This window comes from Amblyraja radiata, chromosome 20 (assembly GCF_010909765.2).
Source record: "Amblyraja radiata isolate CabotCenter1 chromosome 20, sAmbRad1.1.pri, whole genome shotgun sequence".
In the NCBI taxonomy this organism is placed as follows: domain Eukaryota; kingdom Metazoa; phylum Chordata; class Chondrichthyes; order Rajiformes; family Rajidae; genus Amblyraja; species Amblyraja radiata.
Window position 1 is genome coordinate 24,571,941 of NC_045975.1, and position 24,951 is coordinate 24,596,891.

Sequence of the window (24,951 nt, forward strand, 5' to 3'; positions counted from 1 at the left end):
CTCCTACTCTGCCACAGGCTCCTTGCTTGGAAGTATTCAGGCATCTCCCACATTATGACAGTTTGGGTAAAGAACATATGCTGCAACAGAATTCACAAATCACCAGCATAAAATCATGGAAGAGAAATTAATTTTTGCAAAATTTGTGAAAAAAGTTAATAAACACAATATTTTTTTTAAAAAAACAGATAGACATAATGTGCTGGACTAACTTAGCGAGTCAGGCAGCATCTGAAAAAGGATGGGTGACATTTTGGTAAACCGATAAGTCACCTATCCTTTTTCTCTAGAGATGCTGCCTGATCCGCTGAGTTACTCCAGCACTTTGTGTCTATCTTTGGCAGAAACCAACATCTGAAGCTCTTTGTTTCTACAATATTTAAAACATTCATGTCTGCCTCATGCACAGATGATGCAGTTTGGTGTTACAGAAAATCACAATCTGCACTGGTTTACCAGAATGCAACCATCCCGCACCACGTTACGTAGGGGTCACCTATGTTACTGTTCCTTCAATCCTTGAATTTCTACCCCGGCTGTCAAGGTACCTGCTAAACCACTGATGGCAGCATAGACTGTGTTATCCTCTGTAGAAACAAGGGAATTGCAGATGCTGGTTACTACACAAAAGGACATAAGGCCTGTAGGACGGAACTGCAGATGCTCGTTTATACCGAAGATAGACACAAGATGCTGGTGTAACACAATGAGTCGGGCAGCATCTATGGAGTAAACGAATGGGCGATGTTTCAGGTCGGAACCCTTCTTCAGATTGAAAGTAGAGGGGGAATAAAGGCAAGCCAAGGCCAGAACAAATTAGGGCCGGCAACAGATGATCTCAGGAAGGGTGGAGCCCATAATGGCTGGGGAAAGTGTGCTGAAGTAAGTCAGCAGGTCAGGCAGCATCTCTGATGAACATGGGTAGGTGACTTTTTGGGTCGGGACCCGTCTTCAGTATGAAGAAACGTCACTATCCATGTTCTCCAGAGATGCTGCCTGACCCACTGTGTTACTTTATATTCTTTTGCACTTTCTTTTGCGTTAATTTATTTTGAAGTATTTTCACCTGTGTGCCATTATCATTTGCATTACCTGTTGAGTTGCGATGTTTATCTCTGTCTTTGCTCAGTCTTGGATTTTCTCATGCTGAGGTTTGTACCCTTGTTTACCTTGACCTTGACTTCAACTGAATCATCCTATCACCAACTAAAGAGCGACCCTGACCTCCCAGCTACCTCATTGGAGACCTTTGGACTATCTTTAATCTGACTTTACAGGACTTTATCTTGCACTAAACATTATTCGCTTTACCCTGTATATGTACATTGTGGGCAGCTTGATTGTAATCAAGTAGAGGTTTTCACTGACTGGATAGCACACAACAAAAAAGCTTATCACTGTACCTTGGTACACGTGACAATAATAAGTCACATGTCAAGTCAAGTCACATTTATTTATATAGCACATTTAAAAAACAACTCTCGTTGGCCAAAGTGCTTTACATTTGTTATAAGAATAGTATAAACAAACAAACTACATACATATATACATATAGCCCTCGCTCAGTGGACGTCAGGAATGGCTTGGGAGTATAGATAAGTTTTTAGTCTTGACTTAAAGGAGTTGATGGAGGGGGCAGTTCTGATGGGAAGGGGGATGCTGTTCCACAGTCTAGGAGCTGCAACCGCAAAGGTGCGGTTGCCTTTAATAAACTGAATTAAACTAAACTAAATTGTCCTAAACTATACTAAACCCATGTATTTTGGGATTTTGACCCTGCGGCTTATTTTCTTGACCACGATTCTAGTAAACCCCCTCTTGAGTTTTAATTTCCTCCTGACTCCTGTGTCCTCTCAACGCTTGGGCCTACTGTGCTCTCGATCGCCCAGCTTTGTGGGAGTACATTCACCGGACTGATTGCAACGGTTCAAGAAAATGTCACGTCACCACACTCTTGAGAACAGTAAGGGATGGGCAATAAATGTTGGCTTTGGCAGCAATATCCCGATTTGTGAAATTAAATACAATGATGTTCCTCCTACGTAAAAATGCACCTTGGCTTTCTTTGTGAAGGCCCCAGTCAAAATGGTGGCTAACTGAGTTGGAGCTGAAACGCACTTGTAAATTCAGCGCAATAACTTGCAATGCCAAGCCCTAAAAAATATGGAGGAGGTAACAAAATGAGATCTATTGTTTGAAAAGCTTTAGCAGTAACTTCAATACATCTCTAGTGAAGCTTTCATTGTTTGTTGATTGGAGCATTGGCGTTCATTATTTTTAGCGACAGTGTGCTCCTTGAAATCTTACAATGTTATTTGAATTTGTATGTTTTCCAGTTGACTATCCATCAATAATAGTTTGTGTTTATCTACTGCCTTCAACTTAGCTAGGAGTTCCTAATATGCTTCACACAATTGTTGCAAAATAACATTTGGTGCTAAGCCACATGAGCTGTTAGGGCTACATCAAAAAGACAGCTTTTAAGGAGTATCTTGTGAAAGGAATGAGATGTAGAGAGTTTTAGGGAGCAAAATGTAGAGCTTAATGTCTGGATATTTAAAGGGACAACCATCAATAGTGAAGAGATCTAAATCAGATGGACCCAGAATCCAGGATTGGAGGAGTATATTATTTTACTTTATTGTCACCGGTACTGAGGTACAGTGAAAAGTTTTATGTTGCGTGATATCCAGTCAGCGAAAAGACTATACATGATTACAATCAAACTGTCCACAGAATATAGATACAGGATAAAGGGTGTAACATTTAGTGCAAGATGATGTCCAGTAAAATCTGATTAAAGATAGTCTGGTCTCCAATGGGGCACATCGGAGGTCAGGACTGCTCTCTAGTTGGTGCTAGGACGTTCAGTTGCCTGATAGCAGCTTGGAAGAGTGCAGATATCTTGGCGGACTAGATATCTTGGAGGACTATGGCACAGAGTCTGTTGCCCAGAAGAAAGGAACCGGGAACACGAGGACAGGTTAAAGGTGAGGTGGGAAAGATTTAATGAGAACCTGAGAGGTAACTTTTTTTCACAAAGGGTGGTGGGTGTATGGAACAAGCTGCCAGAGGAGGTAGTTGAGGCACGTACTATCGCAATGTTTAAGAAACATGTGACTCTATGAATAGCGGAGTAGACTCATTGGGGTGAATGGCCTATTCTTTGTCCTATGACTTATGAACTGTCCCTCAAGCCTGCTCTGCCCTTCTATAAGATCTTGGCTGAACTCTTCTCCCACATACGTTGAGACTCTTTAGGGGTACAAGCTGCCTGTCTAAGTGGATCCCAGCAGTGCAGCCACCTGGGGTAATCTCTTCCTGTACTAGGAGTTAATATAGAGCATTTGTTCTAAGAGCCTGGTGCCAGGTCTCCAAATCAAGTTTCTTACCCCTTGTAGCCGACTGTGTGTCAACAGGGTCTCAGTGATGGGGAAACAAGGAGCTGCAGATACTGGTTTGCAAAAAAATGACTCAAAGCTCTGGAGTAACTCAGCGAGGCAGGCAGCATCTCTGCAGGACATGATAAGTGACACTCTGCCAGGGGTGGTGGTGGAGGCAGATATTATAGTGGTGTTTAAGAGGCTTTTGGATAGACACTTAGATATGCAGGGAATGAAGGGATAAGGCACGGATGTTGTGGACCCAAGGGCCTGTTCCTATGCTCTGCTGTTCTATGTCCTATGCTGGAACCTTGAGCAAAACACAAAGTGCTGGAGGGACTGAGTGAGTCAAGCAGCCTCTGTGGAGGGAATGGAGAGCAACATTTCCAGTTGGGAGCCCTTCTTCAGTTCAGTTTAGATTATTGTCATGTGTACCGAGGTACAGTGAAAAGCTTTTGTTGTGTGCTTACCATTCAGCAGTCTTCAGATTCTTCAGCCCAAGAATAAGGCCAGAATAGGTTTGGATGACCTGAAGTGAATAGAGGGCAGGACAAGAATGTGTTGGAAAACTCAAACCTGGAGGTAACAAAAGCCAATGGAGAGGATATCAGTGGTGGATCAGCAGAGAGCAGAGTGATCGGTGATGTTATGGAGCTAAATGCCACATATTCAAGGTCAGATGCATCTGCTTCAGTTGCAGTCAGATGCCAGGATGTGTGTCAGATGCCAGGGGATGATGTTCAGTGATGTGGGCCGAGACCAGTATTTATTTGGAGAATACATTTGCTTATCGAGTTCATATTATTGGAGAAGTAGATAAAAAGTGAAGGCACCAGAATGCCACTGAGCTTGAGGTCAATCTAAATTCATCGGTTGTAGGAGCAGAATTATTCCATTCGGCCCATCAAGTCTACTTCGACATTCAACCATGGCTGATCTATCTCTCCCTCTTAACCCCATTCTCCTCAGAAGTCCTGACACTCGTACTAATCAAGATGCCGTCAGCATGTAAAAGTGCTTTAGGACTTTGTGATCTTCCTGGCACCTTTTTAAACACCCTTGTAACTTGGCATCAGATGGTACATTCTATATTTACGCTTGTTATAAACATGCTGAACAGCTACAAACCCAGCATGGATTCTCACTGGTCAAACCCCTCTAAACTTATCAGTGCCCAATCATACAGTTTAGCAGCACAGTGGCACAGCAGCAGAGTTGCTGCCTTACAGCGCCAGAGACCCAGCTTCACTCCTGACCTCGGGTGCTGTCTGTACAGAGTTTGCACGTTCTCCCTGTGACCGCGTGGGTTTTCTCTGGGTGCTCTGGTTTCCTCCCACATTCCAAACACCTGTAAGTTTGTAGGTTAATTGCCCCATGTGTGGAGGATGGGAAACTGGGATAACATGGAACTAGTGTAAGGGTGACCGTTAGTCGGCGTGGACTTGGTGGGCCGAAGGGACCTGTTTCCATGGTGTATTTCTAAACCAAGCCAAACTAAACGATTCAGGGTGTTCACAAGGATTTACTGGCAAAGCCACTGTGACTATATAAAAGACTTTGGCTAGAACGCATTTGGATTTTTGGTGTAGTTCTGGTCACCCCATTACAGGAAGGATGGAGAAGCTTTGGAGAGCGTTCAGAGAAAGTTTGTCAGAATGCTGTCTGGCTTAGAGGCTTTCAGCTACCAGGGAGAAGATGGATACGTTAGGATTGTTTTCTCTAGAATGTCAGAGGTTGAGGAGAGACTTGATAGAAGTATATCAAATTATGAGAGGCATGGATAGGGTAGACAGACAAAATCTTTTTCCCAGGGTGGAAATGTCCAACACTAGATGGCATAGCGATAAGGTGAGGGGGGAAGTTTAATGCAACTATGCAGGGCAAGTTTTTTTACACAGAGTAGTGGGGGCCTGGAACACATTGCTGGTGGTTGAGGCATGTATGATAGTGGTGTTTAAGAGGCTTTTAGATTGGTACATGGAAGTGCAAGGCATAGAGCCATATGGATCATGATCAGCCAAATCAGATCTGTTTAACTTGGCATCATATTCTGCATGAACAGTGTGGGCCGAAGCTCTACTGTTCTATGCTCTATGTATCCTCAGGTTTGCCTGATTTGTGGGCCAAACATAGTCTAACTGTGGAGAGGTATTAGGTGAGGAAGGGTCAACTATTTGCTGTTGCCATTTCTCCACTTGTTGCAAGGCCACAGTTGGAGGGAATGTTACCCAGTTAAGGGTTTGCAAAAATAAAACCCAGTTCTTGAAACAAACTAATTTCAGATCAATTGCTGATTCTGCCGACGCTTCAAGGGTTAAAGATATCCACATTTAAAAAAAAAAAATCTCTTTTTACTAATTACAGTCAGACCATGTGGGCCATTTGTATCCGTAGACTTTAATGTAACGGTTTATCAAATATAAGTTTTGTTTTGAAGCAATGTTTGCATGATGGATACAAGTTCAACATTGGGAGCTAGTCCGTACCAGGCATTAAAAAAAATGGTGCTAATCTACATACCTTAGCTGGTGGGGGGGGATGGGAGACCTTCTTTAAATATACTGCGCCTTCACTGTATACATCTAAGTTCAAAGAGTAGCACCACCATTATATAAGGCAGAAAAAAGATCAGAGACAACTTCCTAAGGAAGGTCACTGGAAGATGGTGGTCTCGATATTGTTGAGGTGACCTGTTGTTTTACCACTTTATCTAAAGCTGCCCAAGAGTTACACTCCCAATTGAATCAGCTGGTTGGGTTCTGGCGATGTTGTGCAAAACGAAACAGACTTCTGTCCCTAAAGAATTTCCGTCTGTCTTGTACGAGGTGATTTATATCAGCAGTGGGGAAAGGAGGTTGCAGCCAGAGATTCCAATATTTCAGGACTTCTTGCAGTGGCTCATGCTCAGGGCAAGTCACCCCACAAGCCCGCATGCTGACTGCACTGGTGGGATCCACATAAACAGACAGCTTGTATCCCCAAAGAGTCTCAGCGTATGTAGGGGAAGACTTCAGCCAAGATCTTATCGAAGGGCAGGGCAGGCTTGAAGAACAGTTCATAAGTTCATCGGTCATAGGAGCAGAATTAGGCCATTCAGCCCATTGAGCCTACTCCACCATTCAATCATGGCTGACCTATCTTTCCCTCTCAACTCCATTCTCCTGGCTTCTCTCTATAACATAGAAACATAGAAAATAGGTGCAGGAGTAGGCCGTTCGGCCCTACAAGCCAGCACCTCCATTCAATAGGATCATGGCTGATCATCCAAAATCAGTACCCCATTCTGGCTTTTTTCCCCATATCCCTAGATTCCCTTAGCCTTAATAACCTTTGACACCCTGACTAATCAAGAAGCTATCAATCTCCACTTTAAAAATACCAATTTCTTAAGGTGTGTCCTTTTATTCAGATGCTGTGAACTCTGGTCATAGACTTGCCCACGAGTGGAAAGCCTTTTCCTTATGTAAATAAAATCAACACACGTGGGTGCACACAAACACACGCATACACATGCATAGAAAAGAGTTCAATTTCAAATCCTGAGCCATTTGAACATTTGGGGTGCCCCAGTGGCGCAGCTGGTAGAGCCGCTGCCTCACAGCGCCAGAGTTCCGGGTTCGATCCTGACCTCGGGTGCTGTCTGTGTGGAGTTTTCATGTTCTCCCTGTGACCGTACATGGGTTGCATCTGCGTGCTCTGGTTTCCTCCCACATCCTAAAGCCATGCGGGTGTGTAGTTTAATTATTCTCTGTAAATTGTCCCTAGTGTGTAGGGCGTGGATGAAAAAATGGGATAACATAGAACTCGTGTGAACGGGTTGTCGATAGTCAGCATGGACTCAGCAGACCGAAGGGCCTGTTTCCATGCTGTATCTCCAAACTAATCTAAACTAAACATCCCAAAAATGTGCCGAATTGTGTCAATACGAAATAGGCCACTTAAAGTGTCACGTGAGATGAGTCTGGGCCAGTATATTAATAGGTTTAGGTTTATTAATGTCACGCGTTCCAAGGTACACTCAAAAGTTTTGTTTTGCATGCTATCCAATCTAATCAGATAATACCCTGAATAAATACAACTGTGCCACTGTGCCCCCTTAGTCTGTGGAAGGATCAATCTAAAGAAGGGTCCCGAACCGAAACGTCACCTGTCCATTGCCCTCTACAGATGCTGCCTAACCTGTTGACTTCTTCCAGTGCGTAGTGGTTCGTTCTGTAGCTGTGTCACCCCTTTTACAGACCCCCGGTTATGAATGCCTACTCTATCAGATAGTAGTTGTTAGGTTAAAATAATAATCTGTATGATACCTGGAATGCACTTATTTCTTTCTGATGTTGGTTATAACAAGCCTCTGCCCTTGTGATCTTTGACCCTCATGAACAATTTTGTCACCAAACTGGCAGCGCAACCATGCAAATTACACAATTCCCACACACGAGAAACTAGGATGTAGAGAACACATTGTCGTTTGTACATCATGCAGATTTGTACATCAGCGAGGCCAGGTGTAGACTCCGCAACAGTTTTGTTGAACACTTGTGCTCAGACTGCCAAGGCCTGCTGGATCTCCAGGTTGCCAAACATTTCAGCTCACCTTCACATTCCCACACTGACCTTTCTGTCCTGGGCATTCTCCATTACCAGAATGAGGCCACACGTAAACTGGAGGAACAGTACCTCATCTTCCTCCTGGGTAGCTTTCAACCCAATGGTGTGAACATTTAATTCTCCAGTGTTAAGTGTCTAACCCACAGCAGCCTCCTTCCCCACCCACTCTTTCCCCAAGGAACACCATCCCTTTCTTTCCTGTATCCCCTCCCACCCCCGACGTGAAACCTGGCCGACCTTGTAGTGGTTACTTCCCTCCCCCTCCACTGGTGCCATTTACAATGGATACACAATTCTCAACTTTTCTATCCCAGAGCTCAACAATTCACAACTCTTTATCCTTTTGGCGCACATCTGTCTCGTCATTTCTGGCCTTTGTTCAACCATCTGCCCCCTCGCCCCAAATAGCCCCCACGCCTGCATCCACCTATTAACGGCCACGCTCTGTCCTGCCTGCCCTCTCTTCCAGCTTTCTTTCCTGCCCCCTACAATCGGTCTGAAGAAGGGTCCTGACCTGTAACATTACCCATCCATGTTCTCCAGAGATGCTGCCTGACCCGCTGAGTTACTCCAGCATTTTGCAGCTTTCTTATGTACTGAGCACAATTTTTTCAACCAATATTTTGCACTGTACCAGATTGTAAATATTCTTAAGATTAAGATGAAATATCATAAATTGTATTATTTAGTAATTATTATGAAAATATTTAATGAATTGTAGATAAAAGGAACTGCAGATGTTGGATTACGAAAAAAGACACAAGTGCTGGAGTAACTCAGTATTTTGGGTCAGTCGGGTCAGTATTTTGTGGAGTCGGGGGAAGCCACTGTGTGGAGTCGGGACAGGGCCGGCCTTAAACCGATTGGACCGATTGCTCCCAATTGGGCCCCGCGAGTAAGGGGGCCCCGCGCCAGAGTAATCTACTCTCGGCTCGGGTAGATCTACCCCGGGTGGAGGGGCGGAGAGAGGGTAGAGGGGGAAGAATGGGGTAGACGGGGAGGGAGGTGTGAGGGGGAATGGAGAAGGGGGAGCGGGGGAGGTGGGTCGTTCCCTCGCGGTCCCGGGGCAGCGCTCCCGCCCCTCCAGTCGCCGTGCTTCACGCACACAGCCCCGGCTCCCCCCCTCTCTCTCCCCGGGGAGACGCGGTGAACAATACAGGGATGTCCGGGCCAGGGGTTGGAGCAACGTTTACAAACCTCGGCCTCAGCTCATACCCATCCGCCTGGACCCCGGCATCCGCTCCCGCCACCGGCCCTCTCCTTCCCTCCCTCCTTTCTCTCCTTCCCTCCCTCCTTCCTCTCTCTTTTCCCTTCTCTCATTCGCTCCATCCCTTCTTTCCCTCCTTCCCTCCCTCCTTTCTCAACTTCCCTTCCTCCCTTCTGTCCTTCCTCCCTTCTCTCTCTCTCCCTCCCTTCTCTCCTTCCCTCCCACACACATATCACGCACAGACAACTAACACAAACAACTAAGTTAGGATGGGGTAGAAGTCCAAAGAGTAGGATGGGGCTTCAGCCTGGACTGGTTTTTCATCAATGGTTACTGGTTTTCCAGGATATATTTAATTAAATTACTTTTATTTTCATTTCACAGTCATTAAAACAAGTGGTATTGTAACTATGTACTTTTCAGAGGTGATCTACACATTTTGTTTGTTACTTGTAGGCTTACATGTATGCAATTTTATATTAAAATGTAGCTTAGATCTGTTTGGTCCATTAAGTCGCAGGCACTTTTTAAGCACACATTTTGATTATTTTCCATTCTACCATAGAGATATAATGTCTATAATAGACTTTAATTATATTTCTATGAATCTACAGACCTTGGCTGGGAACCTGGGGCTCACCAAAATTGTTCCCAATTGGGCCCCGCAACTCCTAAGGCCGGCCCTGAGTCGGGAGGAGCCGGTGAGTGGAGTCGGGGGAAGCAGCTGTGTGGAGTCGGGGAAGTCAGTGAGTGGAGTCGGGCAAGCAGATTCCATTCACATCTCGTACAATGAGAAAAAAATATAAGGATTTTTTCCACAGCAAGAGTTGTACATATATATCCAAATTTTTGTCAGTTCCTCAATTTCTTAAGATTGTACTGGGGGAAAGTTGTAAAACTGCATTATATGTGGAGGCTCAAAGAACTGCAGATGCTGGAATCGTGAGCATTTAACAAAGTGCTGGAGTAACTCGGTGGTCAGGAGATATCTCGACACAATATGGATAGGTGACATTTCGAGTCAGGACCATTCTCCAAGTAAAGGATCACGGAATCACTGACTACTCATCTCTTTACTTTTATATTAAACTGCACTGGTTATATTAAAACTAACCAGTTTTATCGTCAGAGTTTCACTAGATTCCAACTATAAAATCAAAACCAACAATTAATATTGAGTCAAGTATCTGAACACTGAAACGAGGCAACAGAATGAATAAATTGGAAGTGTAGGAAGGAACTGTAGATGCTGGTTTAAACCGAAGATAGACACAAAAAGTTGGAGTCACTCAGCGGGACAGGCAGCATCTCTGGAGAGAAGGAATGGATGACGTTTTGGGTCGAGACACTTCTTAAGGGTCTCGACTCAAAACAACACCCATTCCTTCTCTCCATAGATGCTGCCTGTCCCGCTGAGTTACTCCAACTTTTTGTGTCTAAATTGGAAGTATAAAATCTTTCTTCCTAACTTGGGTCAAGATCTGGATTAGACATAAGAACAATTCTGGCTTTATGACCTGCATTAAAGAAAGGGAAGGTAGACAAAAATGCGGGAGAAACTCAGCGGGTGCGGCAGCATGTATGGAGCGAAGGAAATAGGCAATGTTTCGAGCCGAAACCCTTTTTCAGACTGAGAAAACTAAAGAAAGGGAACATTAAGGGAAACTAAAGAAAGGGAACAGACTAAAGAAAGAGAACATTATTATATGCAAAATATATATATATCTATATATGTATATATTTCATACCTCCTGTAACTGCTTATACCTGTTTTGATGTTCCCAGGGTGTGATTGTGTGTGTGTGTGTGTGTGTGTGTGTGTGTGCCTAGGTGTGTGTACACATGCATGCACATGTATTAAAGCAATGAAAAGTGGGTGACAATAAGTGATTCAGAGAGAGAGTAAGATAATAAGTTTCATGTCATAGGAGCAGAATTAGATCATTCGGTCCATTGAGTCTACTCTGCCATTCAGTCATGGCTGATCTAGCTTTCCCTCTCAACCCCATTCTCCTGCCTTCTCCCCATAACCTTTGACACCCTTACTAATCAAGAACACGTCTATCTCTGTTTTGAAAACACCCAATTGCTTGACCTCCACAGCCGTCTGTTGCAATGAATTCGACAGATTCGCCAGCCTCTGACTAAAGAAATTCCTCCTCATTTCCTTCTAAAGGTATGTCCTTTTATTCTAAGGCTGTGTCTCTGGTCCTAGACTCTCCCACTAGATGGCGAGACATAAAGCAACAGGGCCCCTAGTGACCTGGTTTTCCACCCAAGGTCCGGTTTTGGATTATCCATGGAAGAGGGAGGAAAATGGAAGAGTCAGTGCCAGTGTACGTGAGTGAGAGGTTTGCCTTGGAGGGAAAGATGGAGGCAGATGTTGGTGAAACAGAATACAAAGGCGATGGATGTTATGAGGAACCTTGCTATAGGTAGGATGTTGTTAAGCTGGAAAGAGCGCAGAGATTTACAAGCGTGTTGCCAGAATTTGAAGCCCTAAGATATCCGGTTGGGCAGGCTAGGACGATATTCCTTGGAGTGAGGGTGGATAATCTTACAGAAGTGTATCAGATTGCGAGAGGAATACATGGGGTGAATGCACAGAGTCTTTTATTTAGAGTAGGAGGATTAAGAACATAGATTTAAGATAGAAACATAGAAACATAGAAATTAGGTGCAGGAGTAGGCCATTCGGCCCTTCGAGCCTGTACCGCCATTCAATATGATCATGGCTGATCATCCAACTCAGTATCCCGTACCTGCCTTCTCTCCATACCCTCTGATCCCCTTAGCCACAAGGGCCACAACTAACTCCCTCTTAAATATAGCCAATGAACTGGCGTCGACTACCCTCTGTGGCAGAGAGTTCCAGAGATTCACCACTCTCTGTGTGAAAAAAGTTCTTCTCATCTCGGTTTTAAAGGATTTCCCCCTTATCCTTAAGCTGTGACCCCTTGTCCTGGACTTCCCCAACATCGGGAGCAATCTTCCTGCATCTAGCCTGTCCAACCCCTTAAGAATTTTATAAGTTTCTATAAGATCCCCTCTCAATCTCCTAAATTCTAGAGAGTATAAACCAAGTCTATCCAGTCTTTCTTCATAAGACAGTCCTGACATCCCAGGAATCAGTCTGGTGAACCTTCTCTGCACTCCCTCTATGGCAATAATGTCCTTCCTCAGATTTGGAGACCAAAACTGTACGCAATACTCCAGGTGTGGTCTCACCAAGACCCTGTACAACTGCAGTAGAACCTCCCTGCTCCTATACTCAAATCCTTTTGCTATGAAAGCTAACATACCATTCGCTTTCTTCACTGCCTGCTGCACCTGCATGCCTACTTTCAATGACTGGTGTACCATGACACCCAGGTCTCGCTGCATCTCCCCTTTTCCTAGTCGGCCACCATTTAGATAATAGTCTGCTTTCCTGTTTTTGCCACTAAAATGGATAACCTCACATTTATCCACATTATACTGCATCTGCCAAACATTTGCCCACTCACCCAGCCTATCCAAGTCACCTTGCAGTCTCCTAGCATCCTCCTCACAGCTAACACTGCTCCCCAGCTTAGTGTCATCCGCAAACTTGGAGATATTGCCTTCAATTCCCTCATCCAGATCATTAATATATATTGTAAATAGCTGGGGTCCCAGCAATGAGCCTTGCGGTACCCCACTAGTCACTGCCTGCCATTGTGAAAAGGACCTGTTTACTCCTACTCTTTGCTTCCTGTTTGCCAGGCAGTTCTCTATCCACATCAATACTGAACCCCCAATGCCGTGTGCTTTAAGTTTGTATACTAATCTCTTATGTGGGACCTTGTCGAAAGCCTTCTGGAAGTCCAGATACACCACATCCACTGGTTCTCCCCTATCCACGCTACTAGTTACATCCTCGAAAAATTCTATAAGATTCGTCAGACATGATTTACCTTTTGTAAATCCATGCTGACTTTGTCCAATGATTTCACCACTTTCCAAATGTGCTGCTATCCCATCTTTAATAACTGACTCTAGCAGTTTCCCCACTACCGATGTTAGAATAACTGGTCTGTAATTCCCCGTTTTCTCTCTCCCTCCCTTCTTAAAAAGTGGGGTTACGTTTGCTACCTGCCAATCCTCAGGAACTACTCCAGAATCTAAAGAGTTTTGAAAGATTATTACTAATGCATCCACTATTTCTGGAGCTACTTCCTTAAGTACTCTGGGATGCAGCCTATCTGGCCCTGGGGATTTATCGGCCTTTAATCCATTCAATTTACCCAACACCACGTCCCGGCTAACCTGGATTTCACTCAATTCCTCCAACTCACATTTGACCCACGGTCCCCTGCTATTTCCGGCAGATTATTTATGTCTTCCTTAGTGAAGACGGAACCAAAGTAGTTATTCAATTGGTCCGCCATATCCTTGTTCCCCATGATCAACTCACCTGTTTCTGACTGCAAGGGACCTACATTTGTTTTAACTAATCTCTTTCTTTTCACATATCTATAAAAACTTTTGCAGTCAGTTTTTATGTTCCCTGCCAGTTTTCTTTCATAATCTATTTTTCCTTTCCTAATTAAGCCCTTTGTCCTCCTCTGCTGGTCTCTGAATTTCTCCCAGTCCTCCGGTATGCTGCTTTTTCTGGCTAATTTGCACGCATCATCCTTCGCTTTGATACTATCCCTGATTTCCCTTGTTATCCACGGATGAACTACCTTCCCTGATTTATTCTTTTGCCAAACTGGGATGAACAATTTTTGTAGTTCATCCATGCAGTCTTTAAATGTCTTCCATTGCATATCCTCCGTCAACCCTTTTAGAATTAATTGCCAGTCAATCTTGGCCAATTCACGTCTCATACCCTCAAAGTTACCTTTCTTTAAGTTCAGATAAGAGGGGAAAAAATTTAGTAAGAACCTGGGGCAACTTTTTCACACAGAGGGTAGTGGGTATATGGAAGCTGCCAGAGGAGGTAGTTGAGGGAGATACTGTATCTAGATTTAAAATATATTTGGACGGGTACATGGATAGGATAGGTTTAGAGGGATAAAGGCCAACCGCCAGCAGGTGGAAGTAGTGCAGATGGGGCATCTTGGTTGGTGTGGGCAAGTTGGTCTGAAGAGCCTGTTTCCATGCTGTATGACTCTATGACTCTACTCTATGGACAGGAGTCTCTCTCTCTCGGGTCCTCTTCCCTGCCTGAGTGTGGAAATCCTGAAAGGAAATAGATGTCAGGCGGCTGGACAGCTCTGATCACTGACAGATACCGTGTCAACAGGCTAGGTTTGAAATGACCTTGTTCACATCTCACTAGCGGGTAATTGTTGGAGGAAGCTGATCAGATCCTGGGTATCGAGGCCAATGCAGCAGTAAGACCCCTTGTGTGTGGGGTCTCAGTTCCAGTATCTGGGTGGTCTCCGAAGCAGAAACGATCTACCCTCCAAGTCACTAGTTTAGTTTATTATTATTGTCACGTGTACCGGGATTTCTGCATTAGGCTCATCCACTGACCTAAACCAGCTGTTAATAACAATCAATGCCTCTGACAGCTATAAACATAGAACACAGAACGGTACAGAGCGGAAGCAGGCCCTTCTGCCCACAATGACCTTGCTAAACACAATGCCAACACCAACTTGGCGACTCTTGGATACTGCCCAGGTGAGGTCTGCCTTACGATTTTATCGGGTTGTAGTAAATATTACCCTGTTGTATACAAAGTATTTCACTGTACCTAGGTACATATGACAATAAAGTACCATTAAATCATTGAACTCCTATCTGCTTGCACCTGATCCACATCCCTCTCACTATGTAAAATCATTGTAAAACTATTTTAAGAAATGAATCAAATTATTAAAAGGATTGGAAAATTAAAAGATTTAGGGAATAAAATATTTAGACACTTAAAAGCATTCAAATTAACTCAGTTAAAAAAAAATATATATTTTTTAATATAAGAGAAGATGCTGACACAGTAATCCCTGAACAAGGTCCAAGGTGCTTGAGCCATAAGCATTGGGGAACCTCGGCTGCTCCAAGCTCCCACGCTGCTGCACTGCATGAGGATTTCATTGGTGGGGGATCTGTGGAAGAACTGCTGGCAAAACAGCTGTCAGTTAGTTTAGGACTGGTGCATAAATGTGGAATCCTGGCGCTTACACAAGGAAACGCAACCAGCTCTGTGCAAAACTGCCAAGATTTACCAGCAAAGCACAGCCGCTGTCTGTCGGCTCGCTGGCGACCCGAATGAGGTGACAGGACCGTATGGCCAGCTGCAGCTTACACTGTGAAAAAATGGCGTCAAAATCCACCGACTATTGCATTAGGACTCAGTGGGCTATGTCTATGCATGGGTACTTAATCAAGGATCTTTATCGCACTGATCTATTGCAAAATATGTATTTCACTGCATCTTGGTACATATGACAATAAAAGAACCATTGAATCGTCTTTTCAGCACAGACTCTTTGGCTATGAAGAGAAATTGTAACATGATAGAACATACAGTAGAACATTACAGCACAGGACAGGAACAGGCCCTTCGGCCCACAATGTCTGTGCTGAACATGGCAACAATTCTTATCTCCTGCACATAATTAATATCTCTCCATCCCCTGCCTACCCAAAAGTCTTTTACCTGCCACTATCGTATCTATCTCCACATCAGCCGTGGCAGCACATTCCATGCACTCACCACCCTCTGTGTAAAAACCTGCACCACTCATCTTTAATAATAATAATAATATCTTTTATTGTCATTGCACATCGGTGCAACAAGATTTGGTTTGCAGCTTCCATCCGATGTCATAACTTAATCAACTAAAAATTTAGATACCCAGAGAAACATGATTTATTAAAAAGACAGTAACACAGTAAAACAGTATAAAGTGCAACAGTATAAACATTGCCACTCTCACCTTAAAGCTATGCCTTCTAGTATTTGATTCTTCCATCCAGGGAAATAAGGTTCTGACCCCCTATCTTATCTGTGCCTCTCATAATTTTGTATACTTCTATCAGATCTCACCTCAATCCAAGTCTGTCCAACGTCACCCCGTAGCTAATACCCCTTATTCCAAACATCATTCTGATAAACCTCCTCTGCACCCTTTCCAAAGCCTCGCATCCTTCCTGTAAGGGGGCAGCAATCAGAATGGCTCACAATACTCCAAATGCAGCCTAACCAAAGGCCTACAAAGCTGCACCATGCCGTCCTGACTCTGATACTCAACGCCCGACCAATTAAAGCAAGCATACATTGCACGTACTCCCTGTGACCCATGCATTTCCTCCATGTGCTACAGTCACCTCCTATATCCCAAAGACTTGCGGGTTTGTACATTAATTGGCCTCTGTAAATTGCCCGGAGTGGATGAGAAAGTAGGATAACATTGTATTAATGTGAACGGGTGATCGATGGTCGGCGTGGACTTGGTGGACTGAGGGCTTGTTTCCGTGTTGCATCTCTAAACCTTCCATATGCCCTCTTTATGACTCTATCTATTTGTGTTGCCACTTACAGGGAGTTATGGAGTCAGACCCCAAGATCCCCTTGTACATCAATGCTGTTAAGGGTCTTGCCATTAATTGTATATTCCCCCTTTACATTTTTCAACAGAATTTTTTTATTATGTGTGCGGTAACAAGGGAAGGGTTTCTAGTAAATCTGAACATTTAATGCTGGGATTTTCAAAATAATATATTGAATCATACATTGATATAGAATCATAGAGTCATATCAGTGTGAAAACAGGCCCTTTGCCCAATTCGCCCACACCAACCTACATGCCCATCTATACTAGTCCCACCTGCCTGCATTTGGCCCACACCCTTCCAAACCTATCTTATCCATGTACTGTACCTGTCCAAATGTTGTTTAAACATTGTGATAGTACCTGCCTCAACTACCTCCTCCAGCAACTCGTTCCATATACCCACCACCCTTTGTGTAAAAAAACGTTACCCCTCAGGTTCCTATTAAATCTTTCCCCTCTCACCATAGACTTCCATGCCTATGCCTGCTAGTTCTTGATTTCCCTAGTCTTTTAAAAAAAATTGTATTTACCCTTTCTATTCCTCTCAACATTCCTAAATACTTCTATAAGATCACTCTACATCCTCCTGCGCTCCAAGGAATAAAGTCTTAGCCTGCTCAACCACTCCCTATAGCTCAGGCCCCTCAAGGCCTGGCAACATACTCGTAAATCTTCTCTTTCAATATTTCCAGGTTAACAACATCCTTTCTATAGCAGGGTGACCAAAACAGAACACAATACTCAAAAGGTGGCCTCAGCAATATCTTGTATAACTGTAACATAACCTCCCCAACTTAGATTCATAGAGTTTTACAGTGGAAACAGGCATTTGGCCCAACTTGCCCAAGTTGCCCAATTTGACCCAATTTGTCCCATCTACACTAGTCCCACCTGCCTGTATTTGGGCCAATCCCTCTGAACCTGTTCTATCTATGTACCTGTCCAAATGTTTCTGAAATGTTGCTATAGTAGCAACATTAACTACCTCCTCCGGCAGCTCGTTCCATACACCCACCACTCTTACATAGTGTCTTATATGAGGATGTGAGAAACTAGACATGGTTTCTTATTTTCACTTACCCAGGTGCATAGGAGGGCTTTGGTTCCACTTTGATAGCAGTAGTGTTGCTGTTCATACAAATGTTGTTGGGATAGCTTTTTACGGTCATCCCATTGCTGCAGGGGCAGTTCAGATGGCCATTGAGGCCTGGGCCACATGATGCAGGGTTAGGCATGTGACCTCCATGCCTGGTTGCCATGGGAATAGAGCCAACGGTCACATGACAGAGATGGTTGACTCCACTGGTGGAAGGGCTGTTGACAATGGCGCCAGGAATGGAATGACCCACCGAACCATTGGCCAATGCGTGAGGGTTGGAATAACTCACGGAGACTGGGAGCTCTGGAAAACAGCTGCGGAGAAAGAGACCGGGGGAACTATTAGAACATAGAACACCAAACAGCACAGCACAAGTTAGTCAGAATCTTTTCCATCTGGTAGGAGTGTGAAAAACAAGAGAATTAGGTTTAGGGTAAGAGGGAGGAGGGGAAGGTGTTTTGCACACCAACTTGTTGACATTACACCATATGAAATAGGGAGCAGAATAAGGCGATTTGGCCCATCAAGTCTGCTCTGCCTTTTGAGCATGGCTGATTTATTTTTCCCTCGCTACCCCATTTCACTGCCTACTCCCCATAATCCCTGTCACCTGGAATGTCTGCCACCCAAAGTTGTCTTGAACATGCTACCAAAGAAGGTGGTAAGGTCAGATTCAATCACAGGAGCCATTTGGACAGGCAGTTGAATAGTCCATGCATAGAAGGATGTGAGCAAATTGGATTTGTACAGATGAGCATTGATAGACAAATATAGATGGGTCATTGATTGTCTTGAAGGGTGCTCACAAGTTCATGGGTTCATCAGTTCATAAGTTATAGGAGCAGAATGAGGCCACTCGACCCATCACGTCTACTCTGCCATTCAATCATGGCTGATCTATCTTTCCCTCTCTACCCCATTCTCCTGGCTCAACCCGAAACCCCTGACACCTGTTCTAATCAAGAATCTGCTCATTTCCACCTTAAAAATAACCATTGATTTGGCAATGAATTCCACAGATTCACCACACACTGACTAAAGAAATTCCTCTTCATCTCATTTCTAAAGGTACGTCTTTTTATTCTGTGGATATGGCCCCTGGTCTAGATTCTCCCACTAGTGGAAACATCCAAGTTACCAAGTATTGAATAAGTATCCGACCGTACCAGAGACACAACTGGGAGAGAGACAGAGGGGAGCACAAGAAGAGAATACGTCGGACTTGTGGCAAGACATGCGAGTGGGGAGCAGGATGACCAGAAGGTTTGGAAGAAACAAGGCGTGAGATATCTACATCTCTATACAGACATCCTCACTGCTACACCTGCAGAAGGGTTATCAAATTTTCTTTGTCTTTTTTCCCTTCTGACCTCCGCCTTGAACTGAAGTGAAACACCAATTTAAGAAAATGTGTTGTGCAAGTCCTAATGACGATCAGGTACAATAATGCGGTAAATGATTAAACCTTTTCCTGCTTTCTTTCACATCACAGCAACCTTGATTGCAGATTGATATGATTTCAGTTCACATCTTGCTCAGTATCTGGTGGGAGTAACCTATTGTCACATTACCAGTAATGAGGACATCTCCCCATCTCCTTCTATGGCATTAATGGCTCAGCTACTAACTACACTAATTAGTATTGGACTAATTCAAACAGGCTATATGTTGTGAAGCAGCCGATTGTGTGGGCATACTTTGGGATACCTCGTGAGTGTTGGAGATATTTTCGCATGTCGACAGAATTAGTGGAGAGATAAACAGTTTCAGGTCAACGACCTTTCAACAGAGCTCGAAAACTCTGCCAGTTAATGTGGAGCTGTAAGAGATTTTACGATCTAGGTAAGTAGGGAGGGGAAGAAAAACAAGGGCAGGTTTGTGATAGAGATTTAGCGATTAATTGACTGATAATGCAAAGCAATAGAAGACGTAATGGAATAAATATAGGAAGAAAAAACATGGCTCAAGCGGAAATATAAATGCAAGAGTCAAGAGTGGTAAATTGTCATATGTACCGAAAATGGAACAATTAAATTCTTATTTGCAGCAGCATAACAAGTCTGTAAATACGATTCTCATAGATAACATCATTAACAAAAAAAAATCAATAAATTAAAGAAACACTAAAATAAAAAGAGTATTACTAACAACTGCAATTCTGATCGCCCTACTACAGGAAAGATGTGGAGGCTTTGGAGAGACTGCAGAGGAGGTTTACCAGAATGCTACCTGGATTAGAGGGTTTCAACGGCAGTGAGAGGATGGGTAGACTTGTTTTCTCTGGAACGTCTGAGGTTGAGGGGAGATTTGATAGAAACATATACAATTATGAGAGCCATCGATAAAGTAGACAGTCAGAACCTTTCTCCCAGGGTGGAAATGTCCAACACTAGAGGGCACAGCTGTAAGGTGAGAGGGGGTAAGTTTAATGGAGATGTGCAGTGCGAGTTTTTTTACACAGAGAGTGGTAGGGGCCTGGAACACATTGCCAGGTCTGGTGGTGGAGGCAGATACGATAGTGATGTTATGGAGCTTTTGGTTAGGCTCGTGGAAGTGGAATATGGGTCATCTGCAGGCAAATGAGATCAGTCTAACGGTGTCTTGTTGGCACAAACATTGTGGGCCGCAGGGCTGTTCCTGTGCTGTACTGTTCCATGTTCTATGTTCTACAACTCTTTGAAAAGAATGAGGCAGTGGTTACAATCTGAAATAGTTGAAGTTCACGTCATCTCCAGAAGTGCCTACCTAATCATAATCTGAGGTACTGTTCTTCAGCTTCATTGCAACAGTTTAGTGGTTCAGGACCAGAATGCAAGTAAGATGAAAAATGAAAGTGACAGTCAGCTAGAATGAGATTTTGTTTTTGTGTTGACACGAGGAACTGCAGATGCTAGTTTACCAAAAAAGTCTGAAGAAAGGTCCCAACCCAAAACATCACCCATCCATGTTCTCCAGAGATGCTGCCTGACCCAATGAGTTTAGTTTAGTTTAGTTTAGTTTAGAGATACTGCATGGAAACAAGCCCTTCGGCTCACCGAATCTGCACCGACCAGCAATCCCCTCATATTAACACAATTTTACACACACTTGGGACAATTTACATTCATACCAAGCCAATTAACCTAGAAACCTGTACGCCTTTGGAGTGTGGGAGGAAACCCATGCGGTCACAGGGAGAACGTATAAACTCCGTACAGACAGCATCCGTAGTCAGGATTGAAGCCAGATTTCCGACACTGCAAGCCCAGACCCAATCCCAGCCTCAGCGCCCTGACCCCGGATCCTCGGCACAGCCTCTCCCCATTCCTGTACCCCACCACGTGGGCCCGGAGCAGCTGTGCCGCCACCACCAGCCCCAGCACCCTGGTCCCGGGTCCTTGGCGGGGCCTCTCCCCGCCCCCAGACACACAGTGTGGATACCGGGCCCACTGCGTACGCGCAGGGCTGATGGGCCTCCCCCAACTGCGTAGGTGCGGCCAGCAAGTGGAGGCACTGTTTTAAGTTATTTTAAGTTTTAAATATCAATAACTTGTAAAATATAACATCAATCTGAATGAAATTTGTTTCTTTTACATCCCAGGACAATGATGAGTAAGATGGGCCAAAAACTTTAGTGCTGTCGTGTACCGTTTATGCGGGGTTTTGGAATATCACGTACATGCACGCACGCAAACAAACGAGAGTTTTAGTAAGCACCAGAGCATATATTCCCATTGTATATAGTGTGAGTAGTTTTGTGCCCCATATTTGAGAAAGGATGTGCAGGTGTTGGAGAGGGTCCAGAGAAGGTTTACGAGAATGATCCCAGGAATGATTGGGTTAACATATGATGAGCATTTGATGGCACTGGACCTATAGTCACTGGAGTTTAGAAGGATTAGAGGGGGGATCTCACTGAAACTTACTGAATAGTGAAAGGACTGGATAGAGTGGATGTGGAGAGGATATTTCCAGTAGTGCAAGAGTCTAGGACCAGAGGCCATAGCCTCAGAATAAAAGGACGTAACTATAGAAGAATACAAGGAGAAATATCTTTAGTCAGAGGGTGGTGAATCTGTGGAATTCATTACAACAGAAGGCTATGGAGGCCATCAATGGATACTCTTAAGGCTGAAATTAACAGATTCTTGATTGGTATCAGTGTCAGGGGTTTTGAGGCGAAGGCAGGAGGATGATGCTGAGAGGGAAAGATAGATCAGCCATGATTGAATGGCAGAGTAGACTTGATGGACCAAATGACCTAATTCTGCTCCTAAAACATATGAACATGAACTACCCACACTCCAAAGCTTTGAAATATGAGTTGCTTAAAAAGGGGAAATCAAACCAAACAAGGCAATCGCAGAACATCTCATCATGTGTATTCAGTTAGAATACCTCATTCTACAGAGAGGATGAGAAATGACTGGAGTACTGTCTGATGAGAACAGCTTCCGATAGCTCATGTTAATGGGCATCAGAAAATGGAACTCAGGCCAAGGGAGGGAAAGCTGTAAAACCTCTACAAGGTCATTATTTGTAAAAACACTTTCAATATATTGATACCACAACTCCTAACTCATTAAAATCCCTGGCAAGGAAGTGGAGGAGAGAGGTTCAATGGCAATTAAGGGAACTGTGATATTGCACAGGACAGGGAAAGTAGTCCTTCTTAAAAAAAACATGACCAACATTTCAGATGCACGGTGGATGAAGTATTTATCTTCTAGCAGATTGAGCACCCAATGTCTCATTAGAATACCAATGTATAAACAAGGAACTGCAAGTGCTAGTTTAACAAAAAAAAAGACACAAGGTGCTGGAGTAACTCAGCGGGTTAAGGCGGTAACTCACCAGCATCTGCCATTCCTTGCTTCAGTCTGAAAAAGGGTCCCGACCCATAACGTCACGTATCCATGTTCTCCAGAGATGCTGCCTTAACCCACTGAATTACTCCAGCACTTTGTGTCTTTTTAAAAATTAAAATATCAATGTTCATTAATATTTGTCTCTACGGTGATGTTCTGTCATTTCAAACACTGCCAGGGATGAAATATTTATTTGAAGCGTGTGGAATTGCAAGGTGGTGTTTTATTCTAAATGTCATTGGGAGGGTGGAATTAACACATCTTCTCCTGTGGTCCACTCTAAAGGTTTGAAGGTGTTGTCCAGGTCATGATTGCATGAGTCCTGCAGATCATTCAGTCTTAAGAATGATTTTTTAACCACAAACCATGCCTGAACCATCCTCACCCAGAACTGACATAATACTTGCTGGTGATTAACATCTCATCTTCTCTCTCTTTAACCCACTGGCTAGTTACCAAGTCCCATTAGGATTTCAAGTCTTGGCTGAGATCAACTGAATATAGAACATAGAACAGCACAGCACAGAAACGGGCCATTCAGCCCACAATGTTTGTGTCGATAATTTTGCCAAGTTAAACTGATCTCATCTGCCTTTCATGACCCGTATCACCTCTATTCCCTTCACTTCCATGTGCCAATCTAAAAGCCTCTTAAACACCATTATCGTATCTGCACCACCATCCCTGGCAGTGCGTTCCAGGCCCTCACCAGTCTGTGTCAAAAACTTGCCCCATACATCTCCATTAAACTTTCCCCCTCTCACTTTATGGTGCTGGATATTTCCACCCTGGGAAAAAGGTTCTGACTATCTAGCCTTTCTATGCCTTTCCCAATTTTATATCTAGAACGAGAATGTAGAGGAGAATTTAATTTGGACCATTTGGTGTGCATATCCGAGTTGTTTGTCAGTATATTTACCAAGGTGAGAAGTTTAGGAATCTCCATCAAACCTGCAGGTCTTTGGGATGTGGGAGGAAACCGGAGCACCCATGCAAGCTCCACACAGACAGCACTCGAGGTCAGGATCAAACCCAGGTCTCTGGCGCTGTGAGGTAACAATTCTAACAGGTCCGACACTGTGGCATTCTTGTGTTTGGTAAAATGGCTCTGGATTATTTTAAATGTTGAATTGTAGCAATGTTAAGGCCACATGCTTAAGGCTACTATATCAGTTACAAAACCATGGCAAGAGCCAAATTAATTGATTTGATTAATTGATTGATTGATCGATCGATACAGCATAGAAACAAGCCCTTCTACAGATGCATCATAACTATGATGTTTAGCTAGTAAAGGCACTGCCCAATGTGATATTGACCCATACACATCATGCCATTAGGCCACTGGCTGGACTTACATTTCAGAAGAGTCTTCTTTGCTGATGTACTCCTCCAGAATACTCGTGTCAATGTTGGAAGTGTCGAGAGCTCCATTGATTTCATGTCCTTAAAAATAAATAAATGCTATTATTATTGAAAATGGATATTGAGAAGCAGAAAGGCCACTTACTTATCATGAACGAAGTCCATCTTAGGTCATTTTATTTCTGATATAACCTAGCTGTAACTATTTATATTATCTAAAGTGGTGTCCTCAGGAAAGAGATAACATTTATTTTGCTTAAGTGATTAATCAATGAGAATTTTATCTACTGAGTCCGGGGAGGATTTGAAACTATTCAACTCCTCCTACTCAACCAGGATGAACACCTGCACTTTTTCTTTCATCTGCACTTTCTCTGTGGGTGTACCATTATATTCTGAACTCTGTTTATTTTCTCTTTTGCACTACATCACTGTTTAGTTTAGTTTAGTTTATTGTCACGTGTACTGCCCACAGCACTGACACCAACAAATATCACAGCATTCAACAAATTAAGTACGGAAATCAGCCACACAATTAGAGAGGTAACATTGCAGCTTTTCAGAAAGCCGCTACTTGTTTATTCTCCCGAAACTTCGGGCCTCACTCACCCAGACCTGCAACGGACCCCAATTCTACTTCAAGGGACTTGTTTATTCTTGTGGGTTATTATTCAAATATAAAAGCAACTGTTTGTAATGCACTGTTACTTTTGATAAAGCTTTTTCACTTTCACCAAACCACTAAGACCCCAATTTAGTCACTTGGACCTCGACATTGATGTAAGATTTCTGTCATGTAACCAAAGGCTAAGTAAGTAAGTAAGTAAGTAAGTAAGTAAGTAAGTAGGTAAGTAATTAAGTAAGTATGGTAAATAATGTAGGTAAGATCAGGTATGTAGGTATGTAGGGTGGT

At 43.6% G+C, this 24,951-nt stretch overlaps 1 protein-coding gene across 7 annotated transcripts in view; it reads right to left on the reverse strand.

Annotated features, from left to right (window-relative positions):
- Window positions 1–24,951, reverse strand: part of myrf (myelin regulatory factor) — a 162,942-nt gene that overhangs the window by 77,131 nt on the left and 60,860 nt on the right. For all 7 annotated transcript variants that reach the window (XM_033039065.1, XM_033039067.1, XM_033039064.1 and 4 more), the window contains 2 exons: window positions 24,032–24,119; window positions 17,808–18,140 (listed from right to left, as the gene is read on the reverse strand). In XM_033039065.1, coding sequence (XP_032894956.1) covers window positions 17,808–18,140; window positions 24,032–24,119 — 421 coding nt within the window. The remainder of the gene's footprint in view (window positions 1–17,807; window positions 18,141–24,031; window positions 24,120–24,951) is intronic.